At 49.0% G+C, this 18,324-nt stretch overlaps 2 protein-coding genes and 2 long non-coding RNA genes across 4 annotated transcripts; all 4 read left to right on the forward strand.

Annotated features, from left to right (window-relative positions):
* The first annotated feature begins 2,745 nt into the window (after window positions 1-2,745).
* Window positions 2,746-9,720, forward strand: LOC308048954 (uncharacterized protein). Its single transcript, XM_080358284.1, has 15 exons — window positions 2,746-2,829; window positions 3,112-3,303; window positions 3,753-3,944; window positions 4,127-4,223; window positions 4,379-4,464; window positions 4,699-4,893; window positions 5,458-5,529; window positions 5,908-5,931; window positions 6,510-6,570; window positions 6,757-6,867; window positions 7,111-7,296; window positions 7,679-7,765; window positions 8,316-8,417; window positions 9,074-9,278; window positions 9,405-9,720. The coding sequence occupies exons 1-15, from the start codon at window positions 2,754-2,756 to the stop codon at window positions 9,414-9,416; spliced, it is 1,698 nt and encodes a 565-aa protein (XP_080214410.1). The 5' UTR covers window positions 2,746-2,753; the 3' UTR covers window positions 9,417-9,720.
* Window positions 9,721-12,814: 3,094 nt separating this feature from the next.
* LOC308049044 lies at window positions 12,815-13,629 on the forward strand. Its single transcript, XR_013923226.1, has 3 exons — window positions 12,815-12,831; window positions 13,245-13,327; window positions 13,579-13,629. It is a non-coding gene; the product is annotated as an uncharacterized lncRNA (long non-coding RNA).
* Window positions 13,630-14,238: 609 nt separating this feature from the next.
* LOC308049024 lies at window positions 14,239-15,011 on the forward strand. Its single transcript, XR_013923223.1, has 3 exons — window positions 14,239-14,347; window positions 14,679-14,861; window positions 14,998-15,011. It is a non-coding gene; the product is annotated as an uncharacterized lncRNA (long non-coding RNA).
* A 488-nt stretch (window positions 15,012-15,499) lies between these two features.
* LOC308049023 (complement decay-accelerating factor-like) lies at window positions 15,500-16,995 on the forward strand. The gene is made up of 4 exons (XM_080358414.1): window positions 15,500-15,538; window positions 16,160-16,366; window positions 16,671-16,694; window positions 16,937-16,995. The coding sequence occupies exons 2-4, from the start codon at window positions 16,210-16,212 to the stop codon at window positions 16,978-16,980; spliced, it is 225 nt and encodes a 74-aa protein (XP_080214540.1). The 5' UTR covers window positions 15,500-15,538; window positions 16,160-16,209; the 3' UTR covers window positions 16,981-16,995.
* The last annotated feature ends 1,329 nt before the right edge of the window (window positions 16,996-18,324 follow it).

The following is an 18,324-nucleotide window of genomic DNA, read 5'->3' on the forward strand; positions in this document are numbered from 1 at the left end:
CCACCGTAAATACACAGACTCACAGGACGGGCTGTAAAAAAAACCCAATCTCTCTGCTGGGCTGAGCTGCTCCTTTAAATCACCAGGAATTTCTGGCTGTAGCGCCGTCTGGTTGCAGCAACACCCATGCAAGCTGTCCGAATGCAAAATACCCACTTCCCTGTCTTGCAAAGTTCTGAGGCCATTTCTCTTAGGAAATTACAGCGCTTCACATGCTACCGTGCATATTGATCTGATTGATCAATATCTTCAGTCCTTTAAGCACTTTCTTTAGCAAAAACTTCTTTTGCATCGGACGTGGGTTTTTCTCACTTTGTTCAGCTACGTGAAAGATAACGGCTACGAGTGGTTTGTGTATCTACTACTCTCATATTGTAAAGGAGCCACTTCTGCTTTCCAGCTGCAGGAGGGCGGCTCCGTCACGCTGCCGCCTCTGAGCACATCGACTACACGCAGATGCACAGAAGTAACTGCTAAATTTACTCCCCGGTGTTGTCACACTGCAAGAGGGAAACTGGAAATGTCAGGTTAATGCTGCTTATCATCTTTGTCCTATACAAGCACTAATTGTGCTATATTTCAGTGCCTTTCTGGGGGTTTGTTTTCATTTAGTAATAAATGGTGATTTTTTTAATAAGGGAAAGCCTGCGAATTCAACTGCCTGCTGTTCCCTTTTCTTATTTTATGCTATTCTGAGGAAAGTAGCCTCTTTTGGAGATATCCCAACGATGGTTGGATTTGCTGTTCAATCAGTTCTTTATCAGCACTCCTGTTTATTCGCTGGTTTTGCTGGAAACCTCCCGCTGTTCCAGCCGGAGCCTGGTGGGTGCACAGAGCAGCACAGGTCCCGCTCCCCTCTCAATGTTCTTTCATTTCTGCCATTGGTGTCTGCTCGGCCTGATCTGTGCAGCACGGGGAAGGGATGTCAGAGCGAGATAAAGCGAAGTCGCCCTGGGCAGCCACAGACCTGCTATCGCAGGGCTCAGCTGCTGGGCCAGCTCCTGCCCGCAGCGTTTTGGTGCTTGGTTGGGTTTTGGGGCAATACGGGGCAAAATGGGGAGTGAAGGTGGGCAGCAGAGGGACAGGATGGGCTGAGCCTGGTGGTCTTGGCAGGTACAAGGGTCTCCTCTATGGCATCAGGTAGGACAGCAGCCTGGTTTAAGCGGTTAATCTGAGCTCTGTTACAAGGGGATTTCACCAGGTTGGAACTCCAACAGCTGGTTCTGACATGCATACAAATGAAGCTGTTCCCTGAGGAGGCTCAACATCACAAGAAGCCTTTGCCAACTACTTCTCAACATCTCGCTATCCCATGCTGAGGTCACTGCTATAAGCTATTACAAGAGAATTCCACAGTATTTAAAGCATTGTATTTTTCCTGTTAGCAACTTCATTTTGCACTGTGCAGCCACCATCCCAATTCAGATCTCACGTGACCAGTGACCTGTAAAGATATGTGGCCAAGACACCTCTGTGTAACTTGTCTATATGTTCATAAGTATTTTAAAGGAATGCATTATCCAGGCTGCTTGACCCCTCCCTTAAGAGAACACCCCTCGGCCTCATTGCAAGTGCTTTTGTTACATATGCTTGGAGCTTAAACTGTATTGGGAAGGGAAATAAAGTACAAAAAACTATCTGTAACTTTGAGTTTCTGGGTGGAAATATTGCTGTTTCCTAGATAACAAAGGCAGACAGAGGGAGGTGGGAAGGTGCGGGCAGGCTGCTGCTGGCTGCCCTTTGTGTCTAACTGGGAGAATTACAGTGGAAATGCTGGTGTCCTTACTGTGTTATTCTGTGTGTAGGTGTCAGCAGAAGCAGCTCAATTAGCAGCTTCAAAGCAGGGCTGATTTGTAGCCCGCTGGTCTCCCATGCACCTCTTGAGCTGGAGGAAAGCTCTCTCTTCTTGCAGAAAAACTCCTTTTCAGAGGCAACTGTTCCTAGGGATGGGCAAGCGATGTTTGAAGGTGGTTTGAGGGGTCTTGTGCCCCTGAGCTGTGCTGGATTCTCTGGGCCAGATGCTGTCAGAGAGAGCAGGAGGCACCGATGAAGACACAGTTCTCATCCCTGCAGGCAGCAGAGCCAGTGCCAAGGGGTGAACGGGACCTTCTCTGCGCCTCCCAGCTTTGGGAAGTCCTGCAGATTCACAGCTGGAGCTGCCATGTGCTGCCCTTTGTGTTGATTTTTGTTTCTTTTCCTTTGGGACTTGGTGAGAGGGTTGTCTTTAGCAGGAGGTGCAGATAAATGATTTGAAGGAGAGGCTGAGGCAGCGGTGCTTGGAGAGCCCCACCGCATTCCTCTGGATGCCAAGAACGTCTCTTGGAGCAGATAAGACTTTCATTAGAAAATTTCCCGGGGGTGAGATGGCAGGGAGGGGACGGGCAGCAGGCAGGAGTTGGGCCATGGGAGCGGCACCGCTTTTGGCTGCGTGTCCCATAGCGGAGGGTGCTGCTGGCAGCCGCCTCCTCCCGCTGCCCGCGCCTGGCAACAGCTCCCACGCGTGTTCTGGAGCAAATCCCCGACCCCTCCCCGGAGCTCCGGGAGTGGCCGCGCTGTCCGGCAGCCCCCGGCTTGACACCCGGCTTGGGCGGGCGCTGCTCGGCTGCCGGTCCCGCTCTGGGTTCCTCTCCGGTTCCTCTCCGGTTCCTCTCCGGCTCCCGGTGCCGCTGCCGCTCCGGGTCCCGCTCCTGGTTCTGCTCCGGTTCCGCTCCGGGTCCCGGTGCTGCTGCCGCTCCGGCCGACCCGAGGCAGCGATGGGCTCCGGGTGCCGCCGCTCGTTCCTGCCCGCCCTGCTGCTGCTGCTGCTGCCGCTGCTGCCCGCGGCATGGGGTGAGCCCACGGGGAAGGACGGGGAACCGTAGGGTGAGCCCGGGGGTGGAGGGCTGGGGGGGTGTACGGTGAGCCCTGTCACCCTGGGGTGCACTCTGGGGGGTGTGAGAGGGGGTTGCTTCACGCGTGGGTTGGTTCCATGAGTGGGTGGGCTGCGTGTACTCCACCCATTCCCTGCTCTGTGCGTGCGCTGTGCTCTTCTGCAGACTCTCATGTCCATGTGTATTTCTATTCATGGAGCTTTAGCAGAAGCCCCGCTAAATCCAGTTTATTTTCCCACAGGTGACTGTGGGCCATTGCCAAATATAAGCCATGCAGAGCCCCTGGAGGACACTAAACATCGGGAAAGCTTCACAGTGGGTTCCAAAGTCAGGTACAGATGCCTGACGGGTTTTGTTAAGCGCCCCTTGATGTCAGATACCATCCAGTGCCTTGAGAACTCCCAGTGGTCCCACCTCCCGGAGTTCTGTGACCGTAAGTATTTCACTTTCTCTAAAATTAGTTGCTTGGAGCTGTGTGCTGCTTGTGAAAACATTTACCGCTTTAGCAATCGCTGTTTTGAGGGTTTCCTCATCCAAAGTGACGCACCATGAAGTTGTTCATCATAGAATCTCTTCCTGCCTCTTTTTTCCTAATTCTGCCTACTCTGTCGGAGCTGCTGCTTGTGCAGGAATTGGCAGGGGAGGTAAGCGCTGTGCTTGGGAATGACTGAGAGAGCGCAGTTTTTAACGTTTAAAATCTTTTGCCACGAAATGGTCACCTAAGGATATTTTTGAACTGCACAAATTAACAATCACACTCTTAAAAATATTAGTGGTATCCATATTCTTAGGGAGGCTTGGACTTACGTTTATTCATAGTTGAATGCAAAATATTGGGGTTTTTTGCTTTGTAACTGTTATTTTTGCCTTTGTTGTCACCAGGTAGCTGTCCCAGCCCGCCACGTGTGCATTTTGCTAAAGTATCACAGGAACACGAAACACAGAATTTTTACCCTGTTGCAGTCACGGTGAAGTACATTTGTCGCCCAGGCTATGAGAGTTCCACGGACCAGCTCCCCACCAGCACTTGTCTTGAAGATTTAACATGGTCAGAAGTTCCTGAGCTGTGTCAGAGTGAGTGTCTCCCTATCATTTCATTTTCTCCAACATCCTTCAGCTGCTGCATCCTCAGTGCTGCGTTTTGAGTGCATTTTGAAGTGATGTTGCCTGGTTTGACATTGCTATATTGTCATGAAAAGTGGTTTTTTCCCATTGTCCTTCAGGTATCCTTAAGGATAACCTTATTCTCTTTTTAGGGAAATCTTGTGGTATTCCACCAAATCCAGAACACGGTGAAGTTGTTACAAATGATCACCTGCTTGGTGCAAGAGCAACTGTAGTTTGTAACCGTGGGTGAGTGTGAAGTCACCAGTCACCTGGCTGGAGTCACTGGTGGGTGAGCTGGGACAAGGGGCTTTGCCGCTTGAGTCCTCAGCACCTCTCTGGGGTGTCACATCCTTGGCTGGTGACAACAAACAGGTTTGCTGATGTGCCTTTTATCCCTGTAGGTACACATTAAAGGGGGCCTCGCCTCTCATCTCATGTACCCTAAGACGAGGTGAAGTTGCCTGGAGTCAAGTTCCAGCTTGTCAGGGTAAGTGAAGCTGTCCAGTGCTTGACTGGAAATACTAAATATTCCAGCTGGGAAATACTAAATTGTTGTGTTCATTTTACTAAATGGAGTTAGTGGCCAGTGCTCCCATTTCAGCTCCAGCTCCTGGTGCAACGCGAGCCTGTATGCAAGTGGCCCTGGGGTTTTCCTCTCTTCACACTGTGAATCAGAGCATCCCAGGGCTCACCTCCTCAACTCTTTATTTTATTCCCCCAGCTATTTCTTGTCCTCCACCTCCCACTATTCCTAACGGGCAGCACAACGGGAATGATACAGAGGAGTTCGCCTACAACTCGGTCGTGATGTACACGTGTGACCCCTGGCTCCAGCTTGTAGGAAACGAAACTCTTCTTTGTACAACAGAGAACGGCGTTGACGGTGTCTGGAGCAGGTCTCCTCCTGAATGCAGGGGTGAGCGTTGCTGGATAATCATCCTGTTCTCACGTAGTTTTTCGTACTGTGTGGTTAATTAGTCCTAATTGCTTCTCTTGGAAAGCGAAGGACCCCAGCCTGGGCAGGCGTTCCCATAGGGTTTGTTTCCAGGGGAGCAGCACCTGCGTCCAGCAGCGATGGTCAGCAAGTGCTTTGCGAGGTGCTGAGCTGTGCTGAAGAATAAACGCGCACAGTCCCACACAGATTTACATGTCTCCACGACTTTAACAAACAATGTGTGAAGCGTGTCAGCAACTGCAAAGCTGGTGGACTAAACCTGAGAATGGAGTTATATCTTCTATATCTTCTGTCCAACAACCCCTGGGCAGCACAACTGGGGGACAGCAGGTTTGTAGTGTCACCAAGAGGTCCCTGTGTGACTCTTCCACAGATCTCACTGTCATAGCCACAGATGCACAGGTCAGAGTTCACCTGGCCACGCTATTTACTCCTCGCTGAAGTATTTTATATATTATATATAAACGGAGAATTATCTAAAATAAAATGCTGACTCGTTTTCCTTATTTTTTTTTCTCTCTATAGTTATCGCTACAGCAGCAACAAACCAAACTGAACCCTTGGAAGAGAGGACAGCAAATAATTTGCACTGGCTAGGTAAGAGTTCAAAAGAGGCCACTTTAATTGCTGTAACTGCCGCCACATCAGTCACCTGTAACTCCACAAAACTGTTGGTTTTCTGCCCTCCTTGTCCCTCCTTCATTTCTTTTGTTGGGTCCATCTTCCAGTTTCTAAGGGGTTCACACAGGCTTATTCTCTGGTCTAATCCCCTTTTCTCTCTGCTCCAAAAGAGCAGGATGATGTGTGTAATAGTTAATGACAGATTGTTCTACAGCACTTTGTCTTCTCAGCAGTGTTATGATTATCTGGGTTTAAATAATGTTGTTCTGTGGGTATAGATTAACTTCCCTGTTGACTTATCAGCTTTGTTAGCTTTATTTTTCCTAACATCAATTTCATTGTTTTCTTCTCTAGTGGGTGTCATCCTTATGTGCATTGGTGAGTCGCTTAAAATTTCAAATATACTTCCCTAATGTGAAGCTGTTATTTGCCATTAAATACCTGGAGTCTGTGTTTTGGTTAATTCATTTGACTGCCCCTCATACTGAGCATCTCCAGCCAGGATTCAGGGGGTTTCTGTTGTTGCAAGCAACTGGGTGGATTGTCCAGGTCTCAGTATAGAACATTCCATCAGTTTGGGATGAAATGAAAGGAGCCAAAGAAGCCAGTGTAAGAAGCCAGCCAAAAATTGTACACCCTGTCACTCTTTAATTGACAAAATTGCTTTAAAAGGCCTTGGCAGGCATTAAAAGATGAGAGATCAAGTACTAACGCTGGTCTGTTTAAAATACAAAATAAACAGGTGGGGTCTATAACAGCATTAACCAAATGAGGATCCCACCCTTAAGAAGATGAGCATCCACCATACCTGGTGGTACTTTCTGTGCTGTGTTCAGGGACCAGGAGGGGGTTTGCTGCCAGCGTTTTACTAAACTGCAGTATTTCACTTAAATTACATACTGATTTTGTTGTTTATTTTTAAATCATTTTTGCTTCTTTGCTTGTTGTATTTGCAGCTGTGATTGTTGGTGTGATTGCAGTTCTTCTCATCAACAGATGGAAAGACAATAAAAAATGGTAAGTGAGCCTGAGCTGCCCCTCATCAGTCATAACTTTCCCTAATGATAACTGGATATTTCCTTTTAAGCTCTGAGTAATATAAATAGTAATAACCTTCAGTATATATTTGCACATTTAATGCTATCATTCCACATTGCTAAGTTGCTTTTTGTTCTATGAACTTTCTCCTTCCTGTCTCTTCAGCTCGAATAATGCATGTTTACCAGAGCACGAAGTGAATGGAAGGGATCTACCAATGCACCCGAAGATAACGGATGATGGGAAGCAGCCCGTGCCGTGGCATTCCTATTTTTGGTAGGATTGCTTGTTTGTCTGCCCAAAACCTCGTGTTGACTGTACCCACAGATCTCATCGGTGCTATTTCTGGCTACAAACCTCGCCGTACCCGACCACACCATTTTGGTGCCTCCTTATGCCTCTAAATTCTAACACCACTCACCGAAGAGGCAACGGCTGTTTTGGGGGAGGGTTTGGTGTTCACCAGCTGCTTTTGGGGTTCAGCGGGAGGGATTTCCAACCCGTCTCTCTCACCCGCAGCCACACAACGAGTTGCCACGTGTGCCCGAGCTGCGAAGAGCGGCTGCACGCTGCCCTGGCCCCCCGCACCGTGCCCGGGCACCACGGCTGTGCCGCCTGCGAGCGCTGGCTGCGCGCCCAGCCCGGGACACCGCGCACCTACTGCGTCCCCAGCATCGAGGAGACCCACAGCCCAGCAGAGACAAGGTATCTGCGCTGGTTTGCCTGGAAATGGGTTCATTTCCTTCATATAGTTAGAAACCTTTCTTTTTCACAGCTAGCATGCTCATCATTTGGACTTAGTTTGAGAACAAGCAGATAAACACCCCAGCACGGAGCTGATGTTTTTAGTTGCTCTGGTCTGAGGGCCAAGGACATTCTGAGCGCTCTGCCCACAGGGGTGAGGCAGCGAGATAGGGGGGCAGAGCTTGCCTGACATCCACGTTGATCAATAAGAGGGTAGGCCTTATTTTTGAGGAAAAAAGGGTATTTAGGGAAAAAAAAGCAGTAGTTCCATAGGGCAGTGGTTATTCTCAGAAAGCCACGTGTTCAGATGGATTCAGATTGGCTTTTCTTTCTCTACATTCAGCTCTCCGGCCGAAGCTGCAGATGCACTGAGGGCTGAGGGTGCAGGAGAAGCTGTGAGTGATGCAGAGCAGCTCACGGACCGTGAAAGGTTTGTCTTCCACTTAAAAATAGACAGGTGCCAAGGTGGGATTGAATAAACATCACGTCAGAGTAGAGTAGAACTGTATTCAGTAGAAAATAAGGGTATTCTGCACCTCCTTGTTTATTCCCACTTCTTTCCTGTCTTGATACTATGCTGACTGTTGTAGTGTTTAATTACTATTAAAATGCTAATCTCTGTTTTTTTTCCCCTAAAACAAAGGCACTCTGGACAATTTTCGTGCTTTGCTCTTTCAGTGCTTTTCAAAAGCATTCAGCAGGCACATGTATTTCTCCCATTTCCTCACTTGTGTCGCTCTGTGCCAGTCGCACCGTACGCTGCGATGGTTGGGAACTGGAGATCTAGATAATAAAGAGGCACAGAAACACCTCCTACATTTTAGCCAAGTGAGGGAGGTTGGTTATAGAGCCAACTCCAGGTTTTCATCGTGCCTACGACAGTTCCTCAGTCCCGGAGAAGCTGAAGGTGCCCAATTTCAGGGGGATTTTTGAGTTTCCATAGAGACTCCATGTGCATCCTCACCCATTCTTCTCCACAGCAGCCACCACATCTGTCCCATCTGCGAGGACTGGCTGCGCGCCCATGATGACCAGCATGGGACCCATCATGTGGCACCCACCAGGGAACAGCAGGACCGGGGGTGAGTGCAGGGCACCCGCTTAACTTGAAATAAAATGTAAAAAATGATGAGGGTATGCGAACATCGGTTCCGCTTGCTTATAGCTCGGTATGAGGATAAAAGCGTGGTGCGTGCTTGCGAGCAAAGAGAGGTGAAACTGGTGTGAGGTTTATTTGGATAACGCAACAGGGCTCTGAGCAACTTAATCTAGTTAAAGATATCCCTGCTCATTGTAGGGGGTTGGACTAGATGAGCTCGATGAGCAACGAGGTGACCAAAGTGATGCTGTGTACTCAGTTTATTTTTTTATGCTTGCCCGTCTTGTGCTCTCTCAGGCCAACAGCGTCACCATTGACAGAGGCAAATTCAAATAAATATTTGGTTAAAATAAACATGGTTTAATGTGTGCATCCGCCTACTTTAGCTTTTGTAAGTACAAACTTCTTTTTAGCAATCATTTATTTCAAGCTGTTCCTTGCTATTCACCCTAATCCTGGAGGCGCTGTTTCAGCTCCGCACTCACGAGTTGCTGCTAGTTTGAGTTTAAAGTGTTAATACATTTGAAATTGTTAAAGAAACGAGGTTTTGTGGGTGCCACAACCTGTGTGCTGTGGCTTGGCAAGGAGCAACTCCTGACACCAACTCGTTGAGGCTCACCCTTGGTTTTCTCTCCACAGCCCCGGGGGTCCCATCTGCCCACCCTGCGCCGACCGGCTGCACCTCTCCCACGTCCACAGTGACATGTCGCGCTGCCCCGTGTGTCCCCTGGCCGGGGAGGGGACCCTGGCTCACCTGGTCGCCCAGCACACCTCCGGTTGCCACGTCTGCCCCGTCTGCACGGTGCCCACCCACGCTCACCTGTGCCAGCCCTGGCACCCCACGGTAGGGACCTGAGCACCCAAAACGCCCCACGGGGGCCACCACGGCTGCAAAGGTCATTCCTGCCAAAGCCCAGGGGTTGCAGAACACCAAACTCACCCTCATTAACTGCTCATTTCCCTGTTGCAGGATAAATGCTGACGGCTGTAGCATCCTCAAGCTGATCAGAGGGAAGGGTGAGTTGCTACACTAACTCCTGACGTTGCCAGGGACGAAGTTTTAAGTGCAATAAGGCAACCTGGGGTCAAGGGTCTGAGTCCGCAATCAAGAATTTCTTCGTAAAGAAGCAGGAAAATCAAACGCGCTTCAACTTCAGCTCCATGTTGGTTCAGTGCCTACTGTTTTATTTTTGCAGCTTTTAAAGTGAAGCTTTTAAAACATCAGTAAACGTTTCTTTCCACTGGGAAAACAATTTCATAGTGAATTCCCTCTTTGCACAGTCTTACAAGATTTACTTGTATTTTTTTAAACTACTTGTTTACTCTGGTTCCTTTACTAATGTGCAGATATGAGTGCGAAACTTGCAGTATTTATAGTAAAACTGTTTTGTAAATAAATGGAATATAAAATAAGAAATACTAGTATCCTGTCTAGGGTTTGTGGTGGGTTTTTTTAAATTTTATTTACTAATCAAACCTTGTCATAAAGTGCTTTTGCAGTCTCACTCTTTGCAGGGTGTAATCAGCTGCTAATTGCAGCCGTTGTGTTGAAATGTTGTCCGGAGCGGCTGGTCCGGCCTTTCCTGGGAACTGGGATGACGAAGGCTGTGCTGGAGCAGAGCCCATTTCCACCCTGGGCAGGGCTGGGGCGGTACTGGGGAAGGTGTGCGCTCCTTTCCTGATACGACCTTCCCTTGTCCAACCCCGAGTATTCCTGCACAGGTCATATTCTCTGCCCAAAGAACCAAGCTGCAGCTCCAGCAAGGTGTTCAGAGGATTAAACCAACTGTTCCCCACTTGGTGTGCGTGGGCTTGCACTCGTTTTGTATTGCTTTGACGCGGAGGCAAAATAAGTGATAATAAGAAGATGTAAGAATTGCCTTTCTGGTTTATTGGTGTTTGCCAAGAGGTTAAATTTGTTGGTGTTCTGGCAAGAGACAGGCAACACCGGTAGGACAGGAAGGTGTCGTGCAGTTATCCGACCCTGTTGTATTTGTTGTCGACTGGGACATCCCCCACTGCCCCCTTTTGATCGTGCCCTCGAACATGGGGCTGGGGGCAGCCAGGGCTGTTCTGGAGGTGCCAAGTGACACCCCCAGTACACCCTGAACCTCACCTCGCTGACACAGAGGGAGAGGTGCCATGAAGAGATGTAGGGATGGTGCAACCCAGGTGTGGCAGCAGGACAAGGGCTCTTCAAGGGGGAGCCTGTGGTGGCCTCAGGCTGCTCTTGAGTTGAGGATTAGGGGTGGGCGATGGGCTGGACCAAACTCTTCTCCCAAGTAGCAAGTGATAGGATGAGAGAAAATGGCCTCAGATTGCGCCAGGGAAGGTGTAGATTGGATATTAGGAAAAATTTCTTCACTGAAAGGGTTGTGAAGTGGTGGAACAGGCTGCCCAGGGCAGTGGTGGAGTCACCATCCCTGGAGGGGTTTCAAAGACATGTAGATGAGGTTCTTAGGGACATGGGTTAGTGCTGCATTTAGGTTGTGGTTGGCCTCGTTGATCTTAAGGGTCTCTTCCAACTAAAATGATTTTATGATCCCTCGCCCAGCAGACACTCCCACGCATTTACAGCCTTGCTGAGGGTAAATCCTGCAGGCTGCGTGCTGGGTTACTCAGCCCTCGCGTTTAAACCGGGCGGGAGCGGCCACCGGAGACAAACGGGAAAGAGCGCTGAGCCCAGCGCCAGCCGCCGCTGTCAAACTGTTTCTCGGTTATTAAGCCGCATCATTTCGTACCCGATAAAGGAAAAAGCGCAGGGCAGCCAGCCCGGAGCGCCCATTTCCCCTCCAACAGCCGGAAAAACCCTCCGTCTTGCCGTAGCGGTGATGACATCCCGAGAACAGCCCGGCCTCCTCCCGCCCGCCCCGGAAAAGGCTGGTCCGGTGCGCTCCTTGTCGCTGCGCACCGCTGCGCAAAGCCCCGCGGAGCGCGGAGCGGCCATGGGGCTGCGCTGGCTCTGCGCGGTGCTGCTGGCGCTGCCCGGCGCCTGGGGTGAGTGGGGACACGGGGGGACAGGGGCTGCGTGGGGAAAGGGGGAGGCTGTGCGGCGCGGGGATGGGGCTGCGTGGGAAAAAGGGGAGGACGGTCTGTGGAGCGCGGGGATGGGGCTGCGTGGGAAGCCCCGGCCGTCCTCGGTGACAACCAGTGGTAAGACAAGGGGTTCAAATTGGAACACAAGAGGTTCTGCTTAAATTTGAGAAGAAACTTCCTCTCCATAAGGGTGACAGAACACTGGACCAGGCTGCCCAGGGAGGTTGTGGAGTCTCCTTCTCTGCAGACATTCAAACCTGCCTGGACACCTTCCTGTGTACCCTCATCTGGGTGTTCCTGCTCCGGCGGGGGGATTGGACTGAATGAGTTTTTGAGGTCCCTTCCAATCCCTGACATTCTGTGATCATCCCCCTCGCCATCCTCTCTGTTCCCTGCAGGTGTCTGCCCTCCGCCGCCGAGGTTCATCTTTGCCGAGCCCACCGCCCCCCTGAATGAGTCCTATGCTGTGGGGACCAACCTGACATACAGGTGCCGCCCGGGGTACACGATGGTCAAGTCCCCCGTGGTCACCTGCCTCTCCAGCTCGCACTGGTCGTCGAACCCCGACTTCTGCATCGGTGGGTTCTCCCCCTTTGCAGGCTCTTGGGATTGGGGTGGGGGATACAGCCCTTGCTGCACCCTTGCTGCTCATGGCTCAGCACAGCCGAGGAGGAAGAGGATGATGCTCCCCAGGTCACTGCCCTTAGGAGAGCTGAGAACAAGCGTCCACCCTGTGTACCTGCCTGGAGTTAGCCTTTCCACTTAGAAAAGTTAATCTCTGCCCTTAATTACTTTACTATCTGGTGCTATAGTGTAAAAGCTATAATATATTCACACAGAAACAAGGTACGGTGTGGAAAAGGCTGTGGGAGTCTGTTGTAATGCAGATGTACTGGCCCTAAGGTGGTCAGGGGGTCCCTCCCGGTCCCCTTTTCCTTCTCATTGTTGCCTTTCCCTACTGACTAAGACCTCTGCCTCTGACTAAGGACTCTTTATCAGTTTCCTATCTCAGTGAGTGTATAAACTTTGTCCTTTTTTATTTCTCCTTAGCTTTATCTGCACTTTCATTTGCTTTTTATTTGTGTTTTTCAGTTTCTCAGAAGTTAATGTGGATTTTTTATCTTTTCTGAAAGTGCTGGTACTTACTCGTGAGGGAAGTGCCTGATAAATGGTCAAGTAGCCTATAATGACCCTGAACAGCACTGTCACCCTAATAGCTATCATGCTATTAAATAACGCTGACGCTGATCATTTGCCCTTCCAGGGAAGTCATGCGGTCCACCGAACATCATGAATGGCAACTTCGAATACACGACCAACCTCTCGCTTGGAGCGACAATAAACGTCACCTGCAACGTCGGGTAAGCATCAGCGCAGGCTCCTGCTGAGTCCATGGAGCCGGGGCCATGGGTGACCTGAAGGGCTGAGGTGTTCTGGGGGTGCCGGGAGGGGTGCGAGAGGGGAAATGTGGTTACGGTGCATCAGTCGCACCCAGCTCTGCCCAGGAAATAAGCTGCTATTTGGAGCTACCACTGCACAGCGCAGGGCTGAACCTACTTGGGTGGGGATGCCGTCTTGCTCGCGCTCCTGTGAGTTTGTATCCACCCACAGCACACATCAAATTTCCTCTAGCTGCATCATATATTGCATTTCTTTAGATATTGAGTGATGTTATAGGAGGGCTAGGGCGTACCATTAGAAACTAAAACTTCCTGGATTACCCAAGGTTCTCTTTGTACTTTTTTCAAAGGGATTCAACCTTTTGTTTTCTTAGGTACCGATTAATCGGGAAGCCATCTGTGCAATGTATACTTAGAGACAATGAAGTTTTTTGGGATGACATTCCACACTGTGCCAGTAAGCAGATCTGAAATGTTTGAAACGATTACAGTCTATCTGATAGTTCGGGGAATGGCAGGTGGATACTCTCTTCTTGGCTCCTAATGCAAATTAAATTAACTTGTCCAAAAATCTCCATTTTCAAAGGGGAAATAAATTCTAAGAAGTTTGTTAGTGCTGTGTGGGATTTTTTGTTTGTGTTTTTTAGTAGCTAGACCTCGGTTTCATATTTGATATTTGCATATTCTTGCTGTTGCTTTCCCGTGCAGTTATTCCCTGTTTACCACCTCCCGCGATTGAGAACGGGCAGCTGAACAGTGGGAACAGAGACTTCACCTACGGCATGGCTGCAATTTACAGCTGTAACAATGGTTTTGATCTTATTGGAAATAACACGATTCACTGTACAGCAGATAATAACCTTATTGGAATATGGAGCGGTCCAGCCCCTGAGTGCAAAGGTAAGTGTTTTCTTTCTCTCTTTATTCTTTTGACTTTGCTTCTCATCCTCCTCCTGCTCTGTGCTTTCCTGATGGGCTGCCAAACATGAGAAAGTTGATTTGAGTCTAAAATGGTTTACAGAAAGCTCAGTGCAGTGATTTCCCAGGTTGTGGTCAGACGCAAGGCTCGGTTTAATGGATTATTCAGCCCACAGAAATCCTCCCTCTCCCCGCCTACGCCTCGGGCTTCCCGCAAATGAAAAATCAAACTCACATGCGTGCAATTTCTTAATATGACGTCTCTGTTCACGGGGTGCAGGTCCCTTAGTAACCTTCTCACCTAATGCCTCTGGTGTCACGGCACGGCTTTTCCTTCTTGTAGTAAATACTCTTATTGTCTCATCTTCACTTGCAGTGGTCAGGTGTGAAAATCCAGCCGTGAAAAATGGGAAGAAGTTGTCTGGCTTTGGCCTGGAGCACAAGTATAAAAGTACAGTGACTTTTGAGTGCAACCCTGGTCATTTCCTGAATGGCAGTAGCGTAGTTACTTGTGAAGCTGACAATACCTGGAAGCCACCACTGCCAACATGTGACCCAGGTGAGTAAAACCAGATTTATTTCCTGGAGAAGTGGCACTGAATTAAGGGCTGTTGGGCACATTAGCTCCTGAACCTCATGCACTTGTAGTTGTGCCCTTGCAGAGCATCCTGCCTTGGGTCGATTAGGCAGAGATGCTTTCAAGTCTCCATCTTTTCTCTGGTTAAGCAAACTGCTGCTGTTTGCTAAACAGATTGCATGCAAACTGTGTTACAGACACTGACTCAAACAGGTTAAAATGTTATGCGCTCCAAAACGTGCATTTTGCTATTGTCACGCAGATCCTTTGGGTAATCTTCTGCACTAACCTTGCTGTTGTCTCCAATCGTTAGTCTGTGGTCCTGCTCCACAATTCCCTTTCGCTGAGTTAAGCAGCGCTGTGGGTGACAGTTCTCCTGCCGGGACTGAGCTGAGCTATCGGTGTAAACCGGGTTACACCGCGGCACAGGGAAAATCCTCCGTTGTCACTTGTCTGAGCGATACAACGTGGTCTGCAGACCCAGACTTCTGTATACGTGAGTATCTCTGTTCCTCCCCTGTCGTTGACCGTATGAGCGATCTGTTCACGCTTGGGATGTTACTTATTCTGGGATGTGGGTCATGCCCATCTCTGGGTTTGAAGTAATTCCCGCGCTGTTGGTTTTCCTCTAGGACAGCAATGTGCCCATCCAAACATAGAGAACGGGGATGTGAATGCAGACAGTTTCCCGTTTGAGACAGTTGTGACGTTCACTTGTCATCCTGGGTGAGTGGATATTCTCATTTAAGCAAACGAGACTGACACGGGGGTCAGAAAACAGGGGTCATGGGCAGGAATATCCATCACCCCCCTCCCTCCCCAGTTTCTCAGTGCAAGTCTGCAGTGAAACCATACATATTATGTCTTCAGTGGGATGAGCATGTGGCAATGTGTGTGCTTGGTAATGCAGTGAGCTGCTTCAGTTTGGCTCTTATTAGTGCCCTTATTTAGTGGCTTTGATGTGGCCAAATCCCATTTCACAGCAGAGGCAACTTCTGCTTAATAACTTGCCTGTGTGCAGTGGTAGGAGATGGGGGATCCCTCTCTGTGTTGTCTTCTGGAAAGTACTAAACTACTTCTTTTTCTTTAGGTATGAATTAAAGGTGCCATCTGCCAAATGCGTGGTATCGGGAAATGGAGTTGATTGGGATCCAGCATCTCCATACTGTGAAAGTAAGAGGGAAAACCCTGCACAGAGCCATTCGGATAACAGTTGGGACTGTGCCGGTGTAGCTGCCTTGCTGGTGGGCTTGGGCTGCTCTTACTTGTGCTTCTTAATTAAATCAACTGTAAAATTCAAGATTTCAATACTAACTCCTGCTGTGAGACCTTATGTGCAATATTCTTGTACAATTCAGAAATTATGCTGATAAAGGGGAAGGAGCAAGGGAAGAGCAGAAATAATAGAAAAAAACACAGAAGGAAAGTTTTCTTTCTCCAGTTACCATGGAAGTACAAAGATAACTGGATGTTAGAACTCTGTCCACTCAGTCTGGTATAATGTTGGTATTGAGTGTTATGAAGTCAGTGTTCAGTGTTATGTGAAGCTAGAAATGGCTGAAACATTTCTTCTAGCCTGATTAGTCACTTCAGCAGCTTATTTCATGGCCTGAGATCCTGGAGTTGTGGTTAACAGGCAGTAACCAATGTCTGGTACCAAGCAAGAGAGCTCAAAGTGTTTTCAATTGCTGCAAGATGTGTGACATTCGGCTGCACCTCCTTTTCCCTGTACACTTTGTCACCTTTTCAGTTAGGAGAAGTTCTCAGATGTTCTTGCTGATGTTCCTCTCCTAGAACGGCTCCAAGATGTTCTCTGTGAAGAGCCCCCCACGATTGCCAATGGGATGCACAATGGCACAAAGGGCACGGACTTTGTCCAAGGCTCCACCATAGCGTATAAATGCAATCATGGTTTCACCCTTGCCGGAGAACCCTTTCTTCGGTGCATTGCGAGAGATCAATACCAGGGAGCCTGGAGCAACCCTGCTCCTGAATGCAGAGGTGACTGTCTCCTGAGTTTTTTCTCCTTCCTCTGTGAATTCTCAATTCTGATAGTTCTGCTAAGGAGTGAGCCTTCCATGCTTCTTGAAACAGCTTCAGTTAAAATCTATTGCTGAAAGAGCATGATTATGTTGCGCTGTGGACTCGCAGGCTAATGGGAATGTCTCCTGGTAAATGCAGCTGTCGGGCTGTGCAGGGGTCCCGTTCTGCGTGTTGCTTGAATTGTGCATTGGTTCTGATTTGTGTTGTGTAGTCTGATGAATTACCATGCTGAGCTTCACATTTTGCCTCGCTTCCTTTCCAGGTGGAGCGAACATGATCATTATTGGTAAGTAATACATGTTCCTGAACCCCTGTACCGCACTCTTGCGTGTTCTTATGTTATTATCTACTGTGTGTTCTGCTTGAAATAAGCTTCAAAGCCTTCCACTACAGTCTGTTGTCAGATTTATATCGTTGTTGCTTTAAGATCATGCTCTGAAAAGGGGAGGGGGAAGGTAAAGGGGACCAGGGAGGGAAAAAATAGTTGAGTATGTTTAAACACTGAAGCTTCTTATTTGTCTCTTGTAGGAATCTTCCCCCTCCTCCTGGCAATGCTGGTTATGAATGTCTAGAGAAGCAGGGAGGCACCCGTAGATGTGGTGGATGCGATCACGCTCATCCCAATGCTTTGCTTTTCCATCCTGTGAAATTGGCCTTGAATCCTCAACCAACCAACCTTGGATCACGAAGCCAAGACGCTCCTGCCCAGGTGACACTCGTGTTTTTGGCTGCAGCACCCACATGTTGCGTTGGACCCAACAGCTCATGCTCTGGGATGGGGTGAGAACCTGGTTATCCCCATGTTAAGTCACAATGATGCCAAAGACCTTCATACTGTAATAAGACTCCAGGAGAATCATGCACTTTGAGTACCTCCAGATATTCAGTTTTTCAGCCGCTCTAAGGTCATGTTGTGCCTGGTCCTGAGCAGGAATCACGAGTTTGTAAGTGTCCTGAGTTGAGAAGCGCTGCCGCTTCTAAGAGGATTAATGGTGAATGTCTTCATGGGAGTGATATATGCTTGAAAAAATTAAGTTTGATACAAATAGGATGCATAAGTCACGTATTACCTGTGGATACTGAAAGCATTGGAAGTCTTCATATACAAGCGCTGTTGTAGCTGTTACTTCAAGGCAAGTCTGAATGACTGTACAAATACCAATCCTTACAGGCCAGTAATTTTACTGGAGAGAAAAAAATTGAAATGCCTTAGTACAAAGAGCTACTATTGTGCCTCTTCCTGTATGTATGAAAATGAGTTTTAAACCTCAGCCAAAGGTCTCTCTCTGCCCTGGCACTGTCTTTGTATCACGTTGGGATTTGCGGAAACACCTTTCCTGTCTGTGCAGTGAGTCAACGCTTCTCTGCGAGCCGTGAAGCTTTGGGTGGAACCGATGCGGGTGGACGCTCAGGGCAGCAGAGCTCATGGGCACGTGGTGTCCGGGCCGAATGCTCAACATGCAGATGTCCCAGCAGATGCCACCAAACATCAGGAACCTTTTCACTTTCTGCTCAAATGCCGCCTGCCCGGGGCGACTGATGCAGGGAATCGCTGTCTGAATTTGCACTTTTTCGGATGGTGCTGTGCACCCCAAGCCCAGCTCAGCCCCAGGATGCCTCAAGGTGATGCTGAGGGAGGACAAGCAGGATTTTGGCCTCTCGTACCAGGCAACTGTTGCTGTGATGCTGCACCCAAAGCAGATGCTCATCAAGCCACAGCCTTAATTGACTCCATTGTGGGGATCGGGACACAAGCCCCACGTCTTTTGTGCACTTTGTTTTCCTCCTGTCTAACCTGACCTAGTTGATTGTTGTGTCGAGGACGGTTTGCAAGGGTGGTTGTAGGGGAGCGAGGCAGCGTGCTGTCCCCAGCTCAATTCAGGCTTTGGTCATGCAACAAGGACAGCTCAGGTGAT

Source organism: Nesoenas mayeri (genome assembly GCF_963082525.1).
Source record: "Nesoenas mayeri genome assembly, chromosome: 23".
Lineage (NCBI taxonomy): Eukaryota > Metazoa > Chordata > Aves > Columbiformes > Columbidae > Nesoenas > Nesoenas mayeri.